The 26,140-nt window shown below is 44.8% G+C and overlaps 2 protein-coding genes across 11 annotated transcripts; one reads left to right on the top strand and one right to left on the bottom strand.

Moving 5' to 3' along the window:
* On the top strand, positions 1–19,618 carry kiaa2012 (KIAA2012 ortholog). Of its 6 annotated transcripts, none has more exons than XM_081713505.1 (24): positions 1–256; positions 427–669; positions 2,072–2,344; positions 4,465–4,594; positions 4,798–4,977; positions 5,497–5,663; positions 6,222–6,414; positions 6,677–6,804; positions 6,952–7,123; positions 7,422–7,598; positions 9,018–9,161; positions 9,571–9,702; positions 10,023–10,103; positions 14,098–14,210; positions 14,428–14,511; positions 14,602–14,668; positions 14,863–15,061; positions 15,932–16,160; positions 16,260–16,374; positions 16,452–16,858; positions 17,298–17,503; positions 17,620–17,792; positions 17,969–18,188; positions 18,438–19,618. In XM_081713505.1, the coding sequence occupies exons 2-24, from the start codon at positions 565–567 to the stop codon at positions 18,616–18,618; spliced, it is 3,876 nt and encodes a 1,291-aa protein (XP_081569631.1). In that variant the 5' UTR covers positions 1–256; positions 427–564; the 3' UTR covers positions 18,619–19,618. The 6 variants fall into 6 exon arrangements, with proteins under 6 accessions (XP_081569631.1, XP_081569630.1, XP_081569629.1 ...); XM_081713504.1 differs by having other exon boundaries at positions 2–256; positions 535–669; positions 4,465–4,600; XM_081713503.1 differs by having other exon boundaries at positions 2–256; positions 520–669; positions 4,465–4,600.
* carf (calcium responsive transcription factor) lies at positions 16,083–26,140 on the bottom strand. 5 transcript variants are annotated; one of them, XM_027011873.3, is made up of 17 exons: positions 26,001–26,140; positions 25,139–25,269; positions 24,789–24,926; positions 24,325–24,436; positions 23,941–24,070; positions 23,665–23,767; positions 23,272–23,461; positions 22,808–22,928; positions 22,548–22,691; positions 22,181–22,459; positions 21,834–21,990; positions 21,672–21,741; positions 21,186–21,298; positions 20,424–20,601; positions 19,634–20,241; positions 19,494–19,554; positions 16,083–16,253 (listed from the first exon to the last, which is right to left on the bottom strand). In XM_027011873.3, exons 2-15 carry the CDS (start codon positions 25,256–25,258, stop codon positions 20,147–20,149), a joined length of 1,950 nt encoding a protein of 649 aa, XP_026867674.2. In that variant the 5' UTR covers positions 25,259–25,269; positions 26,001–26,140; the 3' UTR covers positions 16,083–16,253; positions 19,494–19,554; positions 19,634–20,146. The 5 variants fall into 5 exon arrangements, with proteins under 5 accessions (XP_026867674.2, XP_026867676.2, XP_026867675.2 ...); XM_027011875.3 differs by having other exon boundaries at positions 23,686–23,767; XM_027011874.3 differs by having other exon boundaries at positions 25,441–26,118.

Raw genomic sequence — 26,140 nt, 5'->3', positions numbered from 1 at the left:
GGAATGGTAGGATTGGTAACTAAGGTAGCCAGAGTAGACCAGGAGGGTTGCATCCAAGGCAACACGAAAACAGTCCTGCTCTGAGGAACTGTGGAGAGCCTAGCAACAGTGAGGCTCGCAAACACAGTAATTCGCAGCGGGGTCGGACATGTCTGCACCGAAGTATGAAAGCGACGATTCTCACTCAGTGCTTGTTAACTGTTCTAAAACGCTGAAGAGACGGTGGCAGGAGTAGAGGGCAGCAAAATAAACTCAGGTAAGAACAAAACAGTGAGAAGGAGAAAAAGCGTTTTGGCTCCATTTCAAAAACGTGTTTGGAAATAAATATTCTCATTAGAAATTTCTTAATCTGTTTCTTATTCGGAGGTTTCTTTTCCATGAACACAAAACGTGGGCCTGGCCTTTGCCATTACTGCTGTCTCCCAGTCGGTGCCAATAATCTACTGAAAAAATCAATAACTATCTACAGGAAATACCGTTACAAAAGTCTTCATTGCCAGTTCATGTATCATTTTGGAGGAACTCTGAATTTAGTCAGCCGAAAGGAGCTCCATCACTACCAACATGAAGGAGTTGGTGCTGTCACTCCTGAGTCGAGGATATAGCCAAGTGGTCCCGACTGATGGCAGTGGTCAACACAGAAGACTGGAAGTCCGTTTCGAACCTGAGGTGGTTAATGTATTGTGTGCAGTGATAAAACAATACCATTTGTCAAAGTGCCTCAATCTGAATTGAATCCCTGTTGACACACTGAGTGCATTCTAGAAATAACTGGAGAGTGATAGAATTGGTATTGTATTCCAGTATATTCAATTTGTACTGAAACAATGACTATAAGATCAAAGGGCACAATGTTTGTTAAGTGTATTTATATTTAAAGAAATCACAGTCCTTTTATTTATAATCATCCCCATTTCAATATGTACGAGACAATATGTAACACTTAGCTACTCAGTTGTGTCTTGGCCTACTGTTTGCCACAGCGTTGATAGCGTATTCACAAGAGAGGTAATTAAAGATCTAAAGTTGAGTCTGGATGTAACACATACATCTTCAGTCTGTTGCTGTTGTTTCTCCAAGTGAATTACAAAGAAACATCGGTAAAGCAGATGTGAAGATTTAAAATAAGAAGAGATGAAGCCAAAAAAGGGGACGTTAAAGTGAAGTTGTATACCCTCCGTAAGCAAGAGCCGACAGGCGAGGTTAGCAAATAACCTGGCAGACCACCGAATACCACAGTACTGATTGACCAAAGAATGTTTCTAGACATGAAGGAAAACAAGAACACAAACCAGGATGTAGGCATAGATGCGTCAAAGATTACCATAAAGAGAAAAATATACCGGCAGGGCCTCGGAGGGTTTACCACAACATCATAACCACTGGCAAGCCTCAAGAAGAAAACAGCTAGGTTACACTTGGCTAAAGAAGGTCTGGAATCTTTAAACAGATAAGACAGAGAGCAGTCTCTGCCAGAGAGAGGTGGCGTGCTTTCGACTGACCTACTCCTTCATTCAACCCCACATCCCCACATACACTTCACTTAGGACAGAGAGAACCGAAATCGCAAAACCCCCAAAACAAGCAGGAACTGGAAGTCGCTGTGTTATAGTGCTTGCAGAGCTCCAACCAGCAAGACACCTGTCAGCTTAGGGTTGTCTGTCTGTCACAACCTTCAGGCACTTACAGTTACTGACTGCAAGGGATTTACAACCAAGCACTAATAACAAAAAAATTCTAAGGGTGTTAAATCATCCAGTTACATATGAACCTCTGAAATGTGGGGACTTGGTATAAAAGTGCTGTGATTCCTATGTGGTTTATCCAGTATCATTGGAAATTTACACCGTGCAGTTTAACCTTATAGTCACTGTGTCATTTCAAATCAATGATTAAGAGCCAAACAACAATCAATTGCTTCAATTACTTACCCTGCAAGTACACTGCAAGTACTGCATATTTCAGATAAGGGATTAACAATTTCAGATTAAGACACTATTTCACAAATTTGACCCTCTCCTTGCTGGAACCAGTGGATGTTTTCCTCCTCACATAATCTTATCTCCACCAGGACTACTTTAACTGGAGATCCCAGCCTCCTCTGTTACACTTAAGCAGCAGTGATCGGCTGCTTAGTGTAGCGGAGCCCACACCCCCTAAAACCTACAGCACGAGGAGAGGCCCACTTATTCTCTACTCCGAGGACCTCGCCCTGACATGCTGCCAACAGGTCAACATCAACAGGAAGGGGAGGGCTTTAAGAGCCTCAAGAGAGGAAGCAGAGATTCGGCTACACACTCTTCAAGATCTGACCGCAGCCGTTTTGGCGTATGGTAAAAAACAGGTAGAGTTTAAGCCACCAATGTATAGGATAAACCATAAAGCAAAAAGCACTGAAATGGTGAGTACAGTATAGTGAAGGTAGCAGAGTAGCTTTGTGGATTTCACCTAATGTGAAAAGAAAAGATGGTGATATAGAACGCTTGTGAAAATGAGTTTCTCTCTCAGAACTTTTAATGGCCCATATAAAAATTCTTTGCCTGAACTTTCAGTGGGGGGGGGGGGGGGGGGTATACAAAACATCAAAACCCAGATTAGTAAAAAAAAAAAAAAGAAAAAAGGAAAGAGGAAGGCTGACACTTGCACGATGCTTAGTCCAATGTTAAAAACAGGTCCCTCTCTGTCAGATTTCTCCAGTTAAGAGGTCCAGGTCTGCCACAAGCGAGCCTTTGTGCAGGCCCAGCGGAGGTGGGCTCCCTGCGGCTGGCTGAAGGAGAAGTGTGGCGTAAACTAAAGAGAGAGGGCAAGCGGCTGGAAACCTCCCAGCCGGGCTGAAACGTAGGCTCAGGTCAGGAGGAGGACCTTCATGGCAGTACCGGTTTGCCGGGTCAGGTAGCGGAGCTCTATTCTAGTCCCAAGAGTTAACCCCGTCCTTAAGGCAGAGTGACGGTGTACTGTATATTAACGTTCTGTCTGATTCCATAATCTCACAGTAGGATAGTGCAGGGAGCTGCAGCAGCACCTGTACTGCACTGATAAGCTTGCAGGCCACAGGCTCTCTGCATACTCTCCGCTCAAGGTGTCTCCAATTTCCTCACATTCCCAGCCAATCAAAGTGCCAGTTTAAGTGCATTATCCCAAATCGCCTGAGGTGGACATGAGCTGAACATCTTAATGAAGTTGTCCTAAGGGCTTTTATATATATGCAGAGAGTCCAAAGTCTGTCTGCTCACTTTCCTGTTTGAACATATGGTGCAGGCTGTTGGCAGTTGCCTAATTATATGCAGATTAATGGTTCTCTCCTTGAATGTGTAGAGGCAGAATTAGACAAGTGCATCACAGAGTCAAGCAAAATGCACACACATGCAAATTTAACAGCGTCCTTCTATGCAACATCCTTTTGCCACACAGACAGGATGAAGATCAATTTATGATCAGAACAGTAAAATTCATTCTGAGCATGTTTCAACATGTAGTCTCATACTGTTTTTTGGTTTTTTTTAATCTAAAGATAATAATTGTCAGACAAACTGCGAAACTGGCCTCAGATTAGTAGTGCAGGGAAACTGCTAGAAGCACCTAAAACAGCTGCGGTGGGTGATCCAAACAGACTTCCAGGCCATAATGGGGAATGGTGCAGGTGGCGATAGGCTGAATGTGGTAATCAGAGTGTTTAGGGAAAGGGATCCGCCCCAGACAGGAGGCGGGGCCCTCAGTGTGGGTGGCCTGTGCGCATGGCTTCCCCATCTGTCACAATCACACTACAGCTGAATGTAAACAGAACAGGTGTGTCCCGGGCAGACGGGATATCGGGACGGCCGGATTCGCACTGCTTATCGCTGTGTATTGGAGCTCACGTCAAGCATGGTCATTCTTCCACCGGCAGATGATGAGACGCAGACAAAGGAAGGAATAATCACTACATCATCAGAGATAATCTAGACCAAACTCTGCGTGCAAGTAAAACAAAACTAAACAGGAATGTTATATAAACAGAGGACAGCCTCTGTGGGTCAGTGCCAGTCCTCCCTCTGCTTTTTGTCTCTGTGGGTTTCTTAAGGTAAAAGCTTTCAGAACACCGAGGCCTCCGCCTGCCGAACCCTTTAACACGATAGCACCTGGTTCCACTTTAATGCTGTAAATTTTCAACTCTGGGGATCAAAACCTTTTAGGACCCTTCATTTCAAAATATTTCAGGGGAGTGAATCCAAAGAGCTCCATTACGCACCAGGGCAGCGGCTTCCACTTGCTGCATTTTCTCCACATACACGGATAACAAAAACGGTGGAGCATTCGGGGGGAAAACATACCATATCTACAAAGACAGATCAGACAGACTGTAAATAATAGAAAAGAATATTTCCTTGCGTCAGAAGAAGCGAGATGTTTTGGGAAACATGTTCAGTTGCAGGATTCAAGTGAACATCAAAGCGTAAAAGTTTTCATTTGGCTTTCTCTTGTCAGTCCGAGGCCAAGAGGAGATGCAATTCCAATCTCGCTCAACCCCTCTTGCCAGCTGGTAAATGTGCCACTCATCCTTCGCAGTCATACCGGAGGCCCGGAGAGGAGCGTGGTCATGTGACTCAGCTTACAGGTGAAGGTCAGTCCAACCTGGCAAACAGATGCCGACCTAGTTATTTGTAGAGTGCCAGATGCGGCCATTAATGTTTTAAGCAGATGCTGCATTCAGGCTGAATACCGAACGAACGTTGATATCGTAATTTACAGTGTCTCTCATACTAGTTCTAGTCGTTTTATTCTACAGGCTTTATGTGGAATCCCCCTTTTTTTTTGCAGGTAGGGAGGAATGCACTTCCTTCCGAGGTCAGGTAGACGCTGCGTGCCCCAAAGGAGGACAGGTGAGATACCAGCCACGCTTCTTCTGTTCGCCATGGCGGCCTCCCCTGGGGCCTCTCCCGCCCATCACCCCAGGCCTGGCAGCCAGATGGCGCAGACACAGGCCTCGCCAGGCACTAGGTACGTTGTGTTTACCAACCCGGGGTGCACAAACAGCCCCATGGCTCAGATAAAGACAGACCGGTCATAAAGACGGACTTTGTTTAGGTGAGATTCGCCGGACCGCAATACCAGCAAACACGACGAGCAAGCCGGTTCATCAGGAATTATTTGGTTCAGTCCATCATTTTATTACAGTGGCTCCCATTCAGTCGGGAGATAATTACATCTTCAGGATACGTATACCAAACGCTTGCCTATGAATGCCGGCCATTCATGGCCAGAGGAAAAGGAGCGTGGCCAGATTGCTGCTTTCTCCGTGGCCTCTGAGCTACAGGAGCATGCCTGAGGAAAAGCAAAAACTCACAGGTCTGCACGTTACTAGCTTCACAAGGGAGAATGTTTGCCAATCAACTCGAGTTTGTTTCAAATCTGCGCGATAAAGATTTGAGCATGGTTTTTCGTTCCACCTCTGCCTTGTGTTTTCTCCAGCAAAGAGACGGCATTTTCCACTGAATTTGTCTTTAATATCCTTTGCAGGTGAGACTGTGACTTTTATGCCAAGTGAACCAGAGGAGCATTCGATAACCGGAGACACAGGGACCTTCAAAACCACAGTGGAGCTTCGCCGTGTTCAGATGAATGCAATCCCCGAATCGGAGTCTGGCGCTGAGGAAGAGTGGGCGGGACAACCTGAGGGGCACATGGTCCGTGTCGTAGCTCTGCATCCTTAACCAGTGGCTAGAGAACCATCTATTTCCTTTACTGAATTTAGATTAATTTAAGACAAAGGATAAAAATGGCAAATAGAAGTAATTTGGTGTCAATGCATCCAATAGAAATGACCTAACTGAAACGGATACCACCTTTAACCTTTTTTGCATCTGGTTCTGTATGGCATTCCTTGACCATTATTCCGCTTCCCTTTATTTGATATCATCAGCTGAAGTACCTGGAAAGGTCAATCTATAACTTACCACCCGACCTTAAGCCACATTCGGTTCCACCTCACACTATTGTTCAGGAAGGCGCCTGGCCTCTGAACGTAGAAATAAACAGAATGAATAGAAATGGCATCGCCTCTGTTTGGCAGAGCACCGGTTTGAGGCTGATCATTCGTAACTTTTTCAAACAGTATCACACAGTGTCACTGGCCGCTGTCAATTTTTTTTTCTTTCTTTGTACACAATTTGACTTTGACTTCAAAGGCCCTAACCTTTTCCTCAATAGCTTTTATCTCCCTCGCTTTGGCACACACTCACCAGGTCGCCGAGCGTTTGGCTGCCTATCCAAAGGACATAAATGCTCAGCGGAAAGACAGCGCAGCAGAGCCAGGTGGCGAGGGGAAGGGCCGCTCTCCAAGTCCCGCCTATGCGGCCCTCCGTTTTGGAAGCAGTCACCTTTTAGGACTTAGTAATGACCAGCGACACACGGAGGAGGAATACCTGCAAGGCCCTGGTCAGCACCACCTCCCCCATCATCATAAACAACAACAGTCTCCATCTAAAATTCACTTTTTCGCCGACATCCCTGAAAATGATGGTTTTATGATTTGTGATTTTATGCTGCATAAAAGACTCTACCATCTGACATATAAAGAGCAGCAAATTCTTTTTCGGATTTACAGTTAATTACATGCTGCACTTCATGCAGCTCCACTATCAGTCACATCATGTAGCCAGTGAATAAATGACTAATTTTTGTTCTGCTCCTGCTTTAGTAAAGCAGTGCGATACAAACACGCACACCCGGAGAGGGAACGTGTGTCCAGATTCCAGCTACGGCCTCTTCCATCTACCTCCCATTAGCCAAGAGCTTCCAGCAGGCTCCAGCAGCAAGGACCGTGGAGTAAGTCGTGTGAGGCTGCTATTCCTGTTTGGCACAGTGAACAGACTGAGCAGATATTTCTCGTCTTTTCCTGCAATCTGTCTTAGTGTTCGTACTTTCTGGCTGTTAAACAGAGTTTCATGACTATTGGATCTTCATGTTTGTAAGGTCTGGATGCTTAAGGCTGGGGGCGCAGCCGAGGAAAGCCATGAGGATCCGGTGCCGCAGTTGCCAGATATACATTTCCCTGATGTCAGCACAGAGGCCCCAGGTCCCAAGCCCTCAGAGAGGACTGTACTCAGGAAAGTCCTTGTACTGCTTCCTTCTCTAACAGAACTAGGTGAGACCCATGTGCCATATAGTACACTACACTTTAGTCTCCATTGCTCCCAAAAACAAAACAGTGTTGGCGTCCAGTCCCAGTCCTGAGACGCCACACATTTGTGTTTGCTCTCTTAGTGCACACACGACTCCACTGATCTGTGAATTTCCAAGTGACTTTGTGAAACTGAATCCAGAATATAACAGGAAAAGAAAATAAAAAATTTGTGCAAAAGGGGGCTGAGACAGGGAGCCATTTCTCCACAGCAAGCTGCGGGACACTGCTTTAAGAGTTGTCTCTTCTGCCTTTGTCACAGATGAGCCTCGTGGTCTTCCTGAGGACAAGTCAACGAGAGACGATGTCCTATGTAGTGATGTGGAGCAGAGAGCAGATCAAATCAGACGGGGACAGGGCGTATCCCTTGAACATGACTGTAGGTTTAAAGCAAGTGATCAAGACCCCCTCATTTGCTTTGAACCTGAGGAAGACAAAGGTACTAAGAATAATTCACACACACAATCCTTCTAATTATACACCTGTCTGTATTCTAGGTCTTATGATATTATCTAGTAGGCCACAAAAGCTAGAATAAAGAAAAACATCAGTTGCTATTTTTTATTCTTCACCATTTTAATAACTTTTATTTTTAGTTATGCCGTACAGCTCAGTGGGGGAACATGATATGTTTGAACTGTTTAAAAAAATCATAGACACAGTATTGTGTTTCTATGTGATGACAGGATTGCAAACTGGTCAACCAAAACATAAATGAGAATGCTGCCAAGAAAAGAGATTTAGACTCGCTCTGCCAGCGTGAGGGGGAGGTTAATACATCTCCAAACATCACTCCAGGATTTTACATAATACCACAGGATGCTTTGAGGTGTATTCAGTTGGCTAAGCCTCAAAAATCACAATCACAGTGGAAACCCGTTGAGGAAGGGCGAATGCCTTTACTGGCTGATTGTGTCCAAATTAGCGCCATCTCTGAAAAGGGATGAAAAGATAGGCAAAGGCAAATAAATCATACCCTTTTTCACAAGCTATTTAACATCGGGTCTTGCATCTCCTCATTCTTCATCCAGATGTGGTGACAACCCCTCCTCTCCTTATTAGCCCACGTAGGACATCAGTGCACCGAATCAAAACAAGCATAACGCTGCAGGCCCGAAGTGGCCGCCTGCGTCGAGATGCAGCGTTACAACAGCGGCAGTGAAAGGAGAGCGTGGCCTCCCTCCAAGGAGCCATCACAGCCTCCGCAAGCATGGCTCGCACGGGCCACGCTGTGCCTAAATAGAGGCCCGGCGACGGGTGAGCGGCAGGGCGAGCTGACGGAAGGGGGTGGGGGGAAGATCTCTGGGGCTGATATGATAAATCACAGCACACCAGTTGAAGGTTAGCCATCCCTCGTTAAGTCCTGATGGTAGACCACCAAGGCCAAAACACTCCACACAAGTGTAGAGAGTGTTACACTGGCACAGAGACCAAAGGAGGAAGGAAAAACAGACGGGGCAGCCATGGGATATTCACTGGGGTTACATTCTGAATGACATGTAGCAAGGTCTAAGCTGGTGTTCAAACCTGTGTTCCTTTAGTACTCACCCCGACTCCTCAGAGTTTATGGAACATCTGTGTCATTTTGCATCCCCAAAAAAGCAAAGAGGAGGAAGAGCTGAAGACAACCAAGCTGGAAACATTTTGGGGAGAGGGAGTATTTTACCAAAAACTGCATGAAATTACTGCAGAGGTGGGATTCGCGTAATTCCACTGTGAAAGTATATTTGATTAGAAAACATTTTAATCACTATAGAACTCCAGACTTAAAAAAAGAGAAGGAGACCATGGTAAATCATGGTAACACAGTGAATTATTCTGGAGCTGAATGAGTGTTATTCCTTTACTTCCGTTTCAGAGCATCAGACCGCTCCAGGTCTGCTGCCTCCCATTGCAGGGCTCAGGGGTCCGGGAAAGCAGAGTTCTATGGCTCTCTACAGACAAGACCAGACAGAGCCTCAGTCTGGCATCACCCGAGGCAGCCTCCCTCTGGAGCTGAGAGGTGATACACGTGACATTCTTCTAAACCTGATCAAGCCAGATCTCTGCCTTCTGCCTCTGGCAGAAGGGGTCTGAGCAAGCTCGTTCCCCATATTGCCCTGTGCTCGTTGGTGACTCACCGTTTGCACCATAGACTGGATGAACAGCTTGTAATATAGCAGTGCTTGCACCTCTGATCAGTCAAAAGATGAATTTACAAAGAAAACTAAGCAGCCAAGAGATGCAAACTTCATTAGAACATCAGTGCACACTCCACCCAGTCTACTTAATATGAAGCAATTTAACATCAACAGCTGATTCCATGCATTACAGCACAGGCAACGGGGAGAGCCACAGAAATGAACGGAATCATTTCCTCAATGTTATCTCATTCTCGATTCTGATGCTCACTCCTTTGCATGTGTTTTCAGAGTGTCAGGAGGGCAGGGCACTGGGCACCTTAATAATGGGTCCTGCTGGGGAAATCATACGCTTGTCTCTCTGGGATCCCCTAACTGACACAGAGGACCACCCGGCTCCGGATGACGGCGCTAGAGAAGATGGTAATCAAGTCTCTACCGGGCTTTTCGCCACGTGTTCAGATACCAAGGAAACGTCACCACTGCTGCTTACACTGTGCAGAATTAAAAGAAGGTAGAAACATGAAACAGAAAATGATTACAGAAAGTAGTTTGTTTAAAAGTATGTTACAGAAAGTTCGGTCACAGTCACTCGGTGCAACGTTTAGGTCAAGTACAGTCAATGTGAGGGTGAAGAGGTCATCTAGACAAAAGGATGAAACAGTATAGCCAGACAGGAAAGGAAAAAAAAAACAAAAAAAAACGAGAAGTAACTTGCGTAACACATGTGTCGCTATCTGAAGTTCTCAGGATTATGAGAACTTCTGAAGGAGTTCTGGAGCAGCCTTGGACTATATTCCTGGAGGAGAAGATCCCACCCACAGGTTAGTATCTGCCCAAACAGGACAACACAATCACGTATTAGTGCTAATTTCAATGGACATGTTGAATGTGCTGGAATAGGATAGTACACCTTGGATACAATGATACATCTAGCTGTAGTCTCTGTAGTCAGAACTGAAGTCTGCCTTCAGCCGCATTCTGTGCGAACAAATTGCAGGCAAGCTGTTTGTTTTTACTGCCATCTCACAGTATTGCCACAGAATGGATTTTTACAGGCTTCACACTTTTAGGCAGCCACTGCTCCACACACTATTCTGGTACACTCCATCCCACATAAATACATACAGGTAAAACTATTAGAATGCTATGCACACACACACACACACACACACACACACACACACACACACGGTCCCCCTCCCCCTCAACCACTCCACATCTGGTAGTGTTTTGCAGCAGTGAGGTATCCCGGCCGGAGAAACCCGATCCCCCCCCAGGCCAGGGCCTAATCCCAGCCTCGGAGTCTGTGTGACTGACAGAGGCTGTGTTTTCTCAAGCCGACCTCTGGAGCTGCTCTGTTTCCTTTATCCTGTCACTGGTCAGAAACCCAAACCCCCACTCGACCTACTCTCCCAAACCCCCACCCAACCCCCTCTCCCCTGTCTGCTCTATCTACCCATGCTGTATCCTTCAACACCCCCCACAGCACCACCACCACCAACCACCCCCCCAGAGCTGGGCCTCCTTAGAAACCTACATGTTCTAAATAAAGATTCTTTTAGCAAATGTCGAACATTGGTTGTACACTGCACCGCAAAGCGTCACAACATAAGAACTTATGTGGAAGACATTTGCTGAAACACTGCTTAAGAAGACCATGTGGCGTGGGCTAGCCTGAAGATACTGAATAACCCCCCAATGTCAAATGCATTCTAGATTTAATGAGTAGGAATTAAAATTGGAATAAAAGCTCCAGAGAAGTTTGTTCATACCAAGTAGATATTTGCCATAAAACTAGTTTCATAATTCAACAGTTCAAACACAAGTGAACGTTCAAATGTTCTGAATTTTACCCCGAGTTCTAAAACCAAAATATGCGGCCTAATTTGATTCGAATGAATAAAAACTATAATACAAGCAACAGTGAAGCTGCTACATATCAAGCTCTTCTTTGCCATAAAACTGGTTTCACAATTGAACCAGTTCAAACACTAATTTATCATTTCACAAAGACAATTATAAATGCTACCCAGAACTCTGAAGCCAACTCTCCTTGGGATTACCAGGAGATGCCTTTGGCTGTCTGCACATTTCGACAATGTGCTAACAAGTTCATAACCAAAAATAGCCAGTGGTGCAGCAGAGTCAAGGCATTGCGATGTGGGGTATATGACGTGTAGGGTGGCATACATTATAGATAGCTTGCTCGGAAAGTTGAGTTGGAAAGAGTAAGCACCAGAAGAAAGCAGTCATGTTCTCTAGTCTGGCTTGTTTATTTGAAGTTGAGATAAGCATGGACTGCAGATCTAAGACACGATCATCCAGGATGCAAAAAGCTTTATGAATGGATGGAAATGAATTACTGAGATGTGTCCGTTCACAAGTGTTCCACTGATTTAAAGATTGATTGATGTTAAATCATTAATTGATTCAGGTTAATTTAGAAACTATTTTACTAGGTAACTGGTGTTTTTAAGTATTGAACAGTTGGGTCACCTAGCATGCCAAAAGCATCTACTGGCCTCTAGTGGACATGAGTTATTGAGCCCTCAAACTGTAATAGGCAATTCAGAAAAAAAATATCTTTAGAGTAAGACTGAGCAATTAAACAGAAGTATAATAGTCAGAAATGCCCCGGTTTAAAATTTGACATCAAACATACTAGTACACGATTTTTCCATGGTTTTTTCCAAGAGGCTTGCATGACTATGAACAATAGCCTACTTAAAAGAATGCCTATGGCGTGATGAAGTGCATTCACTGAGTTTTTTTAAGTTTTTTTTTTTTTTTAGTTTCCCATATTACAGTTCTTAACTGGCTTGGGGGGTTTAAATCACTCCATAAGGACAATGGTAAACGGACTAACATTTACACAAGCTAACGGTACTCCTTTCTTGAGGTTGATTGAGGAGAAAAGGTGTGAAATAAAAGTGCCACTTTGCATTAGCGCGATATGTGTTGGCCTAGATTCCATTTCCCGTGGCTGGATAGAAAGGGGTCCAGCAGGGGTGGAGGGGTTTGTAGTGAGAAAGGTGGGGGGGATGAAAGAGAGAGAGAGAGAGAGAGAGAGAGAGAGAGAGAGAGAGAGAAAGAGAGAAAGAGATAGAAAGAGAAACATCAAGTGAAAGTGTGAGATCAAGAAAGAAAAAGGCAAATCAAGCCAAAGTGAGAGACCAGGAAAAAAAGAGTATGAGTGAGCAAAACAAGATAGGAGAGAGCAAGAACAAGAGAGAGTGAAACAGAATGAGACAGTAGAGAGAAAAAAAGTGAGAGTGAGTGAAACCGAATGAAATAGTAGAGAGAGAAAAAGTGGAAGAGAAAGGCATTTTTCCTGCTATGACATGGGATTTGAGTCATGCTGGATGAATAATGGGAGACGATGAGTGTGTGAGTGTGTGGGATCAGAGGGGCTGAGGAGATGAGTGGAGCATGGAGAGAAACAGCCGACGCTTCACTCACTGCAAACGCGTTTCCCCGAAAATGTGGAACAAAGTGCAGCATGGCTCTCTGGAGGATGGGGTCACTGCTCCTCTCAGCAGAGCCTGAACAGGCCTGCTCGCCCCCCACCCCCTTCAGTCTATCTGCTTAACACACCCTTTTCCCCTCCTCCCTGACTTCAAAGTGGTCCTGGAACCCATTAAAACAGACAGACTCGTTGAAAAATAAACGGTGCGGCGGTGCGGGGCGAGCTGGCCCCTGTGCGTCTGTTTGTGTCTGAATGTGCAGGCTGCAGGCTGCTGGGTCTCTGCTGGGTCTGATCTACTACCCACAGGCGTAAAGCAAATACCACAGGCCCTATAGGCAAACACCGAGCATGCTCACTTTGTCTCTCAGGGCCCGAGGCACAGAGTAAATAAAACAAACATCTGACATTTTAACGTGTGTGTGCGTGCATGCGCGCGCACGGGCGAGGCCGTGCGTGGATAAATACACTTAAAAAAAAGGAGTCAGTCCTGGTGTTAACTGTGCTGTATGTCAGGTTTACTACTATCTGTGTCACTGATGAGGCTGAATTTAGTGGAGGCTTAAAGTGTTATGGGAATAAACAGTTTAAAGACAGTACAGCTGCTGTTACAAAGATTCTCCTTTGTAGACCTTGCAGTTCCCCCTAGTGGACTAAAATTACACTGCTAAAAGGATGCAACCAAGTTTAGTGTGAAATATGCATAGATGAGATTACTGTTTGATAGCATTCCTTGGATGGCATTCCAGCTCTGTCCTCTGAATATGGCAGTAAAGTGCTAAAAATATTCTATCCGAATCATCATCAATCAAACGCGCTGCTCAATGTGTAACAGGTGTAAACTGATGATTTCGAAGCCCATGAGGAACATCTCTTGCATGAGACTGGCTTCTTCAGCAGTACTGTAAGAATTGTGTTCTGTAGTATGTGACATCACAGGTCACGTGGGAGACATGAAAAGCCATATTTATGTTTTTAGGTTAGAAACTAGTGTTTTCAGGGGAGCAATATGGCTTTCTCTTTGAACCATGTAAACTGGGATCAGAAAGGCACTGCAACAGGGGGATAAAAAGGTATTTTGTTCAAATTAACTTCCAAAAGGATATGGAAAATGTTACCAGCTCACTCTGTGATACATGCTTTATGAAAAAATACAAAGACAACTTCTGTATATTTCATGCCTTTTATAATATAGGCTAAATTATGAACTCCTACTTGGTGCAGACGACTGGTGGCACCTAATGCACGATCACTGACCTGCCTGCTAAAACCCACTTCTCCGAACTAAACAACCGAGAGCAATCAATCAATCAATCAATCAATCAATCCTGTCTGCTTTACTCTTCTTCCAGGAGCAGCGAGTGCCAGTGAAGCAGAGGCTAGACCAGGTCACCAGAGACGAGCTGCTCCTATGAAAGGCCTGAATGAGGATCTTCGTCATGATTGCACGCAACACGCTCAAACGGTGACGTCCTAGGAGGAGGACTGAGACATAAAGACAGATGGAGTGTAGTCCCCAAGCACATGCAGGGTTCCTCACCAACAGAATCAGCTGCACTGGTACCAGGCAGCTCTATGAAACGGATTGGGAAGAAATATGTGCTGACCAAACTAAGAATAACGGGTTGTGGTTTGGTGAACGCATTATGATGATCACGCTGTATGTCTGTGTGGTTTCCAAGGCTAGAGCTGCTCCCGACTACACCGAAGCATCGGAGAAGGCGAAAACCTCGGACACCGACGGGAATGGAGTCACAGAGGCGCCAGTGAGTCTGTGTGTCCCATCTCACTTAAATGTTCTCAGCACCTGGTCTGGTCTAATATGGTTTTATCTGATCCATCTCTTAATTTCCAAGGCCTGTGCACCAGAGATAGGCTCAGGGAGGGTGAAACGTTCTCCAGAACGCCAGCCCTACAGCAAAGGTAAATGGCGCCCGGTTCTGTATTCGCCTAGTAATACTGGCTATCGATATCGATATACAATCCCTACCCATTAACATTACATATGGTTTTATTTTCTGGGACCTGATCCGAGGTCAGCAGAGAAGCCTTATACATTTGGCCATAGTTTCTAGAATACTCACATATGACAAAAAGGTCTGCGGTTCTTTCCTCAGGGGCCAATACCAAGACACAGAGCAGAGGAAGGACACAGGGTCTACACCCGGAGGGTGGAGGGATACCAGGGTCACCACAGTCCAAATCCACGTCTGCTAGCAGCCTTCAAAGAACAGCTCTTCCCAAGCCCACAGCTGCAGAGGAACTTTCTCATAAAGTAAAGGCCAAACCCCAGATGGAGTCATTCAAACCTTCTGTGTAAGTAAAGCTGTTGCGCATTTTATACTGTTCCATAATGCGCTTAACAATATTGTTTATCTTGTTGTGTCCGTTTTGACTCACATAAAATGTGGTAAATCATATTTAGTACAATAACAACAGAACTTTTTATAAGATTGGTGAAACAATGGTGGTTTTTCTATTGGAATAATTAATACTTTTTTTTCAGAAAAAAATTATTTGTGGGGAATAAATAAATAAATAAATAAATCTATTTTGCAGACCATTTCAAAGACATAAATACAAGCACAGCCTGAATGCACATATTTTAGACATACTGGTTAAACAATATTACAGCAAGAAGACCTTGAAACAGTTTAAAATAACCCAACTTTATCCCAGTCTGGACCAGTATATCCATCCCAGCTTTAGCTTGTCCCCTCTGTATTCTCTCCACATTTCTTTCTCTTCCTTTTCATTCACGTTCTACTTTACACCACTGTGTTATCAGCCCCCACCCCATGCCTTTGTTATGGGCACACACACTGGGTCGTGACATATGGTCAAAGGTCAGGCTAAGGTCAAGCAACCTGGCTCTGCCAGGTTTCACTCATTAATATCCTGTCTAATTACTGCTTGCATTCCTTTCTCGCCCATCCCCTCCTGCTCAGTCTCTATCCCTCTTTGACTGCGTCTCGGGTTTCGGACACGGTCTCTCTCGTTGCCGGGGAACGAAGGAGCCCAGATTAGACCGCCTCTCCCCGTCAGAGTGCTTTATCAGTAAATCTCTCCCACCACCAACCTCCCTCCCTCGCCCTTGCTGCACCATATTTCACTTTAAACTTTCATCGCTGTCCACCATATGACTGCAGCTAAGTATTTTATGGCTCTCCCTTCTGATTCCCACAGTCCCGGTCTAGGAAACATTCGGGCCATGAAAGCAGGTGGAGGAAAGGAAGACATCCAAAAGAGGAAAAGGAAGACAAAGAGAGACCAAGCAACCGGTCAGCATGATCAGCACCCGGGAAGATTTACAGAGGACAAGCATTCGGAGGAGAAGACTCCGCAGATGAACGCAGACACAGAGTCACTTGATTCTGATGTCACTGCAGACCCAATTCCTGATAGTCTGATGAGAGTGAGTTGCGCTTTCAATTACTGAATCGGCAGTGATTAATCACCTCTGCGTTCTCAGTCCTGGTTTCCTCGTTCCTTTTGTTATTGTGGGTGTCTGCAGGAGAGAAAGAAAACAAAGGTGGAGGATGAGAAACCAAAGAGAGAGCCCTCAAAGTTACAGACCAAAGCAAAAACAGTGAAAAAGAAAGTCAAAGGTCAAGCAGCATTTGTTGTGGGTAAGTTCTGCTATTGGTTTACATGACATCATCAACGCCCAGAGCGTTGGGTCGTTCTTAATTCTCTTGTGTTTTAGGTAAACCGAGGGCATCACAGGAAGTACAGCAGACCAAAAAGGAAGCAGGCAGTCCAGAGAGAGCCGTGAAAACAGCCTCCGACACGGAAGTAAAAGAGCCAGAGGAAAACCTGGCCGATGACCGCGACCACTGCTGTGGGGATTCCGGGCGAGGTCCGGACGATGAGCGGCTCTCTGCTTGCCGAGGGGACCGCCTGACTACAGGCTCCTCCAGGTCACTCAGCTCTGCTGACTGGCAGTTCTCTGCAGGGACAGAGAGCTCTCAGAGGACCAGTACAGCAGCAGAGGCCGGGCCCTGTAGCCCGGCTCCGCCCTCACTCAGTCAGCCCACACCCCGCCGGTCGGCTATGGTGCTCCGAGTGCACCATCCTGTATCGAAGCCTTCCGAGTCTCTATCAAGTTCTGATGTGAGTCTTTTTTTTAAAAAAGGTTTTAGGTGTTGTGATGCGCTGTAATGTTTCGCAGTCCTGAAAGCAGCAGTCCTGAAAGAGAGTGGTACCTATCTGACAAAGCATGTCGCCACTCGATCAGTCACCGGTTATTGTCGTTTCTTCAAAGCATCTGTGAGGGTCAGGGTGTTCATTACTGACACACGCAAGAGTGAAGAGAAACAGCACTGTGCAAGGCATTCACAGCCTGTTCACTGCCTTTAGCCTGAGTGGTGCTAATCTTTGGTCCTTAAAACAAAAACCCAGACTCCGATTTTGTAATATCTGGTAATAACCAGTTGACCAACTAGATATATCAAATGTTCAATTTACTACTGGTTATTACAAAATGCAGGAGTGGATTTGATTCGGGGGCAGAGCTTAGTATCTCTGATTTAAACTGATTACATCTCCTCAGGCTAAAGGCAACGATGAGGCCATGAACGTGAGGGAGAGCAAGACTGCAGTGGTGACTCAGAAGGCAGAACAGCGCCGCCTAGAGGTGGAGAGAAAAAGGAAGGAGAAAGAAGAGGAGAGGAGAAGGCAGGAAGAGCGGGAGGAGAGAGAGGAGAGAATGCAGCTGGAGCTAGAGGAGGAGCAGAGACAGAGAGCAGAGCAGGCCAGGTATGTCACTCATGAGCCATTCGAAAAGATTCCCATCAAAAAGGCAATACCAAACCATGAGTTGGTTGATGATAACACTAATTAACCACATCCCAATTCAATGGTTGATTTTAAAGGTTGAGAAAGCTCAGAGAAGTAGAGGAGAGACAGAGAGAGGAGGAGAGAGCGAGAGAACGCCTGAGAAGGGAGAAGGCCGTGCTGGAGCGAGAGAGGAGGCGGCAGGAGGAAAAGAGGAGGCTTCTGGAGCGTCTGCAGAGGGAGAGGCAGGAAGAGGAGCAGCGAAGGGCAGGTACACAGCGTTTCTGAAACACCCACGATCATCCACTACTGCCTACCTGCATATACGCCATCCAACGCAGACACCGCCTCCATATTAGACACCTCTTCACACAAGCATGAATATCCTGTCAGCATGACACCTAGATTAGAGTGTTATGGCTAACTGAGGGTCTATGGGGTGTGTAGCCCAGATAAAGCGTCAGCTGCAAGAGGAGGAGACACGCAGGCAGGAGGAGTGGAATAGACTGCAGGAAATGGAGGAGAGCGAGAGACTAGAGTACTTGCGCAGACGGTGGGAAGAAGAGGAGTTGAGGAGGAAGGCCAAGGAGGAGAGGCAGCAAGCAGAGGACGAGGTGGCCAGGCGGGAGGAAGAGGAGGCTAGAGCACTGGCTGAACTGCTCAACAGGTATTCTCACTTCTCCTCTAAACTCCAGTCTAGTGCCGGGGCCAGTTCTCTCTTTGCAGTCTTAGTCTGAAGACACAACCCTGTCACTACAGTTCTTTAACGCGCTTCCGTTTCAAGCGATGGCCTACAGTGACAGGGCAGATGAGTCATTAGTTACTCTACGGCCGAGGAGAGGACTTCAGACATGGTTCGTTGGAACCAGCGCCAAAAGGGAGACCCCAATTAATATGCTACACTATTCCCTTTCAGGGAGAGGTCTGCTCTGGAACAGCAACTCAGGTTCCACAGGGGGCTATTCCTAGAGGCCGGGGGTCTGGAGCAAACACAGGGTGTCTCTCGCCCATGGGTTTTCTCCTACTTCACCATACTGAAGCTGTTGGACTTTGCGGAAGGGTACGACAGCACACAGAACACACAGTCCGGGTGTTAAGAGACTGCATAGTTCAGATTCTTCTGTTTTCAGGCTGTGGACCCAGTCTCTCTAGTGCCGGACAGTTTGGGTTGACTCGAGTTGCAAAAAAGTTGATTGTTATACTAACAATATAGCAGATTAGAATAAAACTACAATGAGAAAATGCCATAAAAAATTGTCTAGATTTTTCAAACCTTTTTACAAATGTACCAATATTTCTCCATTTCCTACATAATACTTAATGTTTGGGAAAATATGAAAGCACTTAAAACAAAGAACACAAATGGTACAAAGTACTGAACATAAAAAGAAAAGAAAATACACAAATTACACAAGCTTCCAGTAACACGGGGAAATGAGGCTAGGGTTTCTTCAGAAAACCACTCGATTACATAACCGTGCAGGGCAATGAAGAATTCTTCTTAGAGAACTTCTGTACTCTACAAGTCCACACACATTTCTATGTACAAACAACAAATCAAAGGACATGGAGAGTCTACAGATAAGATGGAGTGATGGAGCTGAATGAGGGTAGGCCTCATCAGTGGTTCAGTGTAATGACAGAGGGCATGTTGATGACAGAATGATGACAGAGTAGGTTGTGGCTAGAAAAAAAAAAAATCTGAACAATCTCACCAAATAAAGAAAACAATTCACATTATGACTTTTTTGTCTTATGTCTATGAGAACACTTTGCATGCATTTAAGGCCTTGGGTCTCCACAAACCCACCAGACCCTATGCCAACTGAAATCGAACATCAGCAATGTGTGGTAAGTGGTAAATCCATCTAATCTGAGCAAATGGTAAAATGTTATTAGGTTATTGAAATTATTCCACTGTTGAGTAACTGTCAAACCGTTAGCTTCCATACACACTAACAAGATGTCTTACCTATTCTGCAGCTGATAATAAATGTCATCTCCACTGAAATCTCAGGGACTTGGCATTCACCCTGGTAAAAGAGAGAGAGACCATGTAATAAGCAAGGATAAGTCACATGCTGAAGTAGATTTAAAAGGAGAATGTCTTACCTTTCTGTCTGGAAGAATTGGTTTATCCCTTTGGAACCGTGTTCTCGTCTTCATCTTAAAAATTTCAGCCCTTCAATGAAGTGAAAATGTGCAGACTAATAGTAAACTGAAGACAGACTTCAACTGACGTAGACATTAGACCTAGCATATTGACTTAGTAATCAACTACAGGCTCGAGACACTTGACGCGATCACTTCGGATCGTGTGCTGAATCGGAAAAGCGCTACCATTGTAAGTAAATCTGCACAGTCATTTCAGATAGAGATCAAGAAGGAAAGGATGAAGGATGTGCGTCATATGTGCCTCATTCATCCATTTCGGCATTTAATGCACAACTGCTTCTTCCACCACATTACTCAATAAATTAATAAAGCATTCAAATGTAACAGGAAAATAAAAACATACAGAAATATTGCATAGAGTGCCATGTTCAGTCAGTAACACACTCAGTGATTCAGTCCTCAGTGTCATTGTAAAGAACAGCGGGCCCTGGCCCGTGACTCGGGGCCACGCTAGCCTTGGTCTCTGAGTGGCTCTGGTGAAATGTCCATGGGCTTCGTCTCGCTGCTCTCTCTCATCAGAACTTCCTCTGCCGAGGCTCTCAGCGCTGAGGAAGAAGAGAGCAGTTCTGTTTTGACAAGAGTCAAACCTGCCATGAAATCAAAACTATCACTTCATTACTGTTGATACATTATGGATAGCCACAAAACCTCCCCTGAGTCTTAACTATGACTGGGCCTCTAAAGAAGGAAAGGATGAAGGACGTGCTTTGCTTGCTTTGTGTCTCACCTATGCCTGATGGGTCCACAATCTGCACTGGAATTGCCTGTCCGTCTTCCAGTAGGATCTGTGTCACACCAGCCTCGGTGGTCCCAGGCTCCATGGTGGAGATGCTCACCAGTTGTCCTATCCCAACCAGGGCAGGGGGCTCAGGCAGGGACACAGCCTCCCCTACTGTGGGGGTAGACTGCAGGAAAGACGCAGGACTCAGAAATACAGCCTGAGAATATAAGGGATTGGAGGGATCCAAGGGCTCTGTTGCTGAAATAGGCTGTGGTGCAAGAGAGCCCTCTGCTGGACATGTGGCACACTGCAGCTGGATACCCTGCCATACAAGAATAAACTCAAGTTTATCTAAAATAATATTATTGAACATTTCTGAATAGGACTGATAGTGCAAATACCTTGGTGTTTTTAATTCTAACGTTCAACACGTTTTAGGTAATTGCGTCAATGAAGTCCAAACAGAGAATGCATGTTCCAGGTAACTATGTCAAGGAAGTCCAGACATATTGAATTCCTCTCTGAAAAGAACCTTCATAAAATGATTGAATGGCTTCTAAAAATTCCATATTTTGTCTTTAACCTTAATCTATTCCAATAAACTAGTACACAGTGTTGGCAACAAATACCTATAGGATTACCCAAACTCCTGCACCAAAGATGAATAGTGCAGTTTTGTAACTCTATCCTGTACATGGGTGACCTCTATTGCGCGCGCGCGTGCGTGTGTGTGTGTAATTCTGAGTAGAGGTGTCAGGATGATCTTACCTGCAAATGTGCAAATATCTTGGGCTGAAGGGACGTGAGAGAGCTGAAGAAGTGAACAGCTTCAGGAGAGAGAGTGTGGCTTCCTTCTAAGAGCCCTTCCTTCTGAGAGCTCACTAAGAAGAGAAGCCTGATATTATGATGGAGACTAGAAGAGGAGGTTTTTCTAATACTGCGCAACAGAAAAACAATATTTATCTTAGTGTGTGAAAATGTCCTATATATAGGCAATATATATAAAATATTTCTCTAGCCACAAATTATTTAGCCTACTTCTACACATTTCAAAGAACAAAACTGTCTGATTGCACTGACAGACAATTCTGTTTCCACCAAGTAATGAAATTAAATAAGTAAAATGATCTGCCCCACAAAAGCTATCTTCGCTTGGTAAGACACTTATAATTTGTAAATAAATCTTTAGGAAAAGGTTGAATGATAAAATATTTAAATATATTAGTTATGTTAACAATCCAACAGACATACTACCATTAATAGAAGCTGGCGTGAGTGTCAGGGTCACAGTCTCTGTAAGGAGGTGCTCACTCTCTGTCTTCCACTGTAAGTGTTGAACAGAGACATCAAAATCAGTCCAAAACCTTCAGAGCCATTTCTAGACTAGAGAGGCATGTTGGGGCTTCATGTCTGCACCTCAGCGTCCGGAGAGGCAGGCACACCATCTGTCAGCTGCAGGGACTTCTGGGCCTCGTGGATATGATTCTTGATGTCATTGACAGTGGGGAAGTAGCACAAATTGTGTCTCTCTGGTACCACATTCGACTTGAACATCTCACGCTCCACAAACCTCCTGATGCAATGCAAGTAAGAGTTTATTGTTGGTGGCTATAAATCAGGAGGTGTCAGAACATCTCCCCACCTGTAAGTTTCCCTCCAAATTCAGTGTGTGACACCAGTCCATTAAACACTGAGTAGCCTGTAGTCCTGACCACTTAAAACTAGGTACTGAAAGCAGCCAAAAGGAATGACACGCTGCATACCTCAGCTGCTTGCGGACAGCATAGACCTGGCTGCACCCTTGTGCAACCAGCACACGGATCTTCTCTGCCACTAGAGGGTGCAGGCGAGATGGAACAGGACCACCACCCTGTGCCTCTCCATCTTCCTCCTCTTCCGCACCCTCACTTCCAATCATCTCCTGTTCTTCCTCCTCAGTCTCCTCCTTCATAAGATCAGGCTGCTCAGGGAGTGGGGGTAGGATAATTGTGTCTACATCATGGTACAGGTGGGCTTTTTGGGTAGGGAGCTGAATGTAATACCTGTGGTAAAAGAATAAAACATTTGATTGTGCTAAGGACAGTGAATCCCAAGTTAGGTAAGGGGCGTAGATCTCAGATATCAGTATACCGTATGACACCTCCAGTGTTCCACAGTTTCTTCTTTAGGTTGAAGAAGGCTTTCTCCTGCTCTTGCCGTACAACCTTCTTGTCCACTTTGGGGTCAACTGGAACCTTGTACTCAGGGAATTTCCGTACTTTCTTAATATAGATTCTGAAGGAGGAAATGTTTAGTACTAAAGGTTTAGTCCTGTCATTTTTAAGCCAACATTTATTTTCAAGAGCAAAACAGCAACATATCTTCAGTCTGACCGAGCTAATTTAAAATACCTGGCAGGACAGGTCGCTTTGTAATCAATATTTGTACAGGTTTCTTGTAAGTTGCCTTTCTTGGGCTGGAGCCCTTTTCTCCGTGGTCCAAACTGACACTCCATCACAATGGCTCTACTTCCTAAAAATCAAAAGTGAGTTGCTTAAGAAAACACACACAGTAATTACACAATTCCATGATTACACAGTGAGCACACAAAAGCAGGGGCTCCCAACTCTGTTCCTGGAGATTTACTTTTCCTGCAAAGTTCAGCTCTAACCCAAATCCAGTTGATCAATGCCTTCAGTAGCACCTGAATATTAGAACCATGGAGGGGGACTAAACCCTGCAGGGCAATAGATATCCAAGACCGCGACTGGACCAAAGCATGGCATAATACATTTACTGGCAGAATGTTCGGTGACTGAGCGATGGAGCAGTCACCCAAATGTGACAAGGGGCTGGTGACAAGCAGCTCACCCACCGGCGTTAACGAAGGGGATGCCATCGTAGGGCACATACTGAGACTTCCACATGAGACGAGTGGCAGGCTTGGCAGGTGAGGGCGACTGACGAGTGCCAAACACAGAGTGAGTCTGCTGCTTGTGCAGGAGCAGCACCGCCTCCAGCTCCGTCTCTGTGTTACAGTAACCTCGGTACGAGTCGCCAAGTTTCTGTTCAAGTTTCACAAGGTCCACAAGTTAGTTTTGAAATGAAGAATTAAGCAAGATGTGGACATGGTAAGCACTCAGGAGTTACTGCTGTAACAACTTCACATCCTGACTTATATCACACTGCTTCTGACTCCTCACGTTTGTACTTTGTGTAAAAAAAAAAAAAAGGTTTTTGAAAATATTTTTGTGCATGTAGATTTAACCTTTTGTTCTGCTGTACAGACCTCACAGCTGCGAAGTCTGTTTGCCCAGTTCGGTGCAGCTGCAGTCAGAGGCTTTGGTGACGGCACATATTCTTCTGGAGAACTAATAGGAAAGATGAAAGATGCGTGCATAACCTAAGTCTCTTATCATAAAACTAATATTACAAATTAGAGGAAAGAAGGGAAACGTTTTAATGTTAGTAGGCAGAAACGTGGTACGACTCCTAAAGTAAACCTAAAAGCAGGAACAATACATGATATGAACACCAAGCCCACCTTTTTGCATGAACCTTAGCATCTGTGAAGCCAGGAGCTGCTTCTGTGCATAAAGCGTTTGTTCCACTGTCAAGGGCTGTTTCAGCAGGGGTTAGCGGGTCCTCTTGATTAGGTTTCCCTATGCAAGTGGCTGTAAAGGTGTGGAAGGATAGTGCAACAATGTGTAAAAATAGTTCCAACTTCTGGTACTGAAACTGAAGAGAGAATCCTAACTGTCCATGCACTTTTTTTCTGAAGAACTAAGTGCAATATGTGACAGCTAAACTATCCAGAGGGCACACAAGCAAATGTAAGGCTACAGTAAACCGTTCAATGAACAGTTCAGTAATCAGTTCTATACTGTATACTATGCTGAAAACTGTATACTATGCTGAAATTAGATACCAGTTGGGTCTGCAGCATCTAGCAGTTGATCATTATGCAGCAACACTTGCGTTCCTCCAAGTGAGTTGGACCGAATAACATACAGCTCTCCATTCTCACACTGGCCAATGACCTGAGGAGAAAATCTGTGTATAAGAACATGCCATGCAGTTCATACACAAAACTTTGCATCAAATCATCTGTATAAAAGTAGTCTTGTAAATAACATTGGAACAGAAATATGAAGAGGAAAAATCCAATCTGACATAACTGTGTTTAAACAGACCTAACAAACTTCATTTCTTATGTTGATAGATACACTACAACCTAAAGAATGATATATTGCAATTCTGCACACTAGTAGCGCTCTATAACCATTGGCAAACTATCATTAAATTAGTGATTTTTTTTACATGATACTTTTCCACATATTTTTGGGAAGATACATTTTACTTCATCTTGAGTTTTTATTGGATGATTCTCACCATGTCTTCGCACCGAAGAGGTTGTCCATTAGGATCAAAAATGACAACACTCTGTGTGCGCAGTGAACCTGTGGATGAATTCTGAACAGATGCAGGATTCTCTTCTGTAAGGTGTGTATCTATGTTTGTAGCCAGCTCCTATAACAGAGCACAATGTGTGGGGGGAATGTAACAAACTGGTACATGGCTATTTCGGTAAAGATACAATTACCCAAACATCATTTGGTCCAGGTTAAATGATAGCCTTTAGTCTGAAAAGCTTCACTATTTCACCTAAAGCACTATGCAAGTGTTTCAGAGTTCTTTAAATCTAATATCATAATGGTACTGCACTGACTGACTAGCCTCACCAATTCCGTCCCACTCTCAGAGGGTTTTGTGCCTTTGTCCAAACTGCTATTTTCAGCTGCTCTGAAGTCAGGCTGTTGAAGTTCATATGCTTTTGTCAAATCTCTCTCTTGCTCCTCCATGTCTTACGTGCCTAGAAAACATAAACAACAATCTAAATCCGGTAATTGTTATTACGTTAGTGTATGAAAGACGTTTTATACGTGGGACAAAATAAAGAGTAGGATATGGGCGTAACTATAATTCTTCCCTGTTTGGACAGAGAGGGATGGTTTGATGAAAGGTCTGTAGTTTATTTACCTACCAGGGGTACCAACCACAGGCAGCAAAGCGGTCTATCCAGCAAACGGTTATAGCGAATACATGTAATGGCTAATATGTTACGTTGTTTTAACATTTCAGCTAGCCAATATACAGCAATGTCTAACAGACGCGTCATATTGGCAGCTATGTGTTTGGCAACTACTGCATGGATAGAATACCGTCATACTTGGACAGTTAACTACTCATCTCGGTTATCGTTAACTAGTCAAATGTCATTGTTGCTGTTAGCTGGTTGTCAATTGATGAACTTCGCCAGCTAACTAGCTTAGCAAGCTATCGATTTTGTGGCCATTTCGCTACCAAATGCATGGAGGCGCACCGCTACCTGATGTTACAATGTACACAAAACAGCTCCAACGTTAGCTAGTCAGCAACTTTATTAATAAAAGAAGCCAGCAAGAAACAAATTGACAGTAAGCCCTCGAGCTTTCTCAGTCTTATCGCCATGTCGCTGTCCATAATGCTAACTCGCTGCTACGAGTTTAAAACATACTTCAAACGCGAGCACGAGCGAGCGCGAGTAACAAACGAACCCCCGACCGTTAAACCGAAGCTCAGCTCCAGAGCGAGGCTGCGGGACGCGTGGACCTCAAACTCAGAACGAGTCTCCTCAACCTCGTCTTCGTCCAGTTCCCTCCAACAAGTAGTAAGGAAACGCGGAATCGGCGGTGGGGTAGAGG

Source organism: Electrophorus electricus, chromosome 4, assembly GCF_041902795.1.
Source record: "Electrophorus electricus isolate QZ-2024a chromosome 4, ASM4190279v1, whole genome shotgun sequence".
In the NCBI taxonomy this organism is placed as follows: domain Eukaryota; kingdom Metazoa; phylum Chordata; class Actinopteri; order Gymnotiformes; family Gymnotidae; genus Electrophorus; species Electrophorus electricus.
This window is presented reverse-complemented; position numbering and strand designations above follow the sequence as displayed.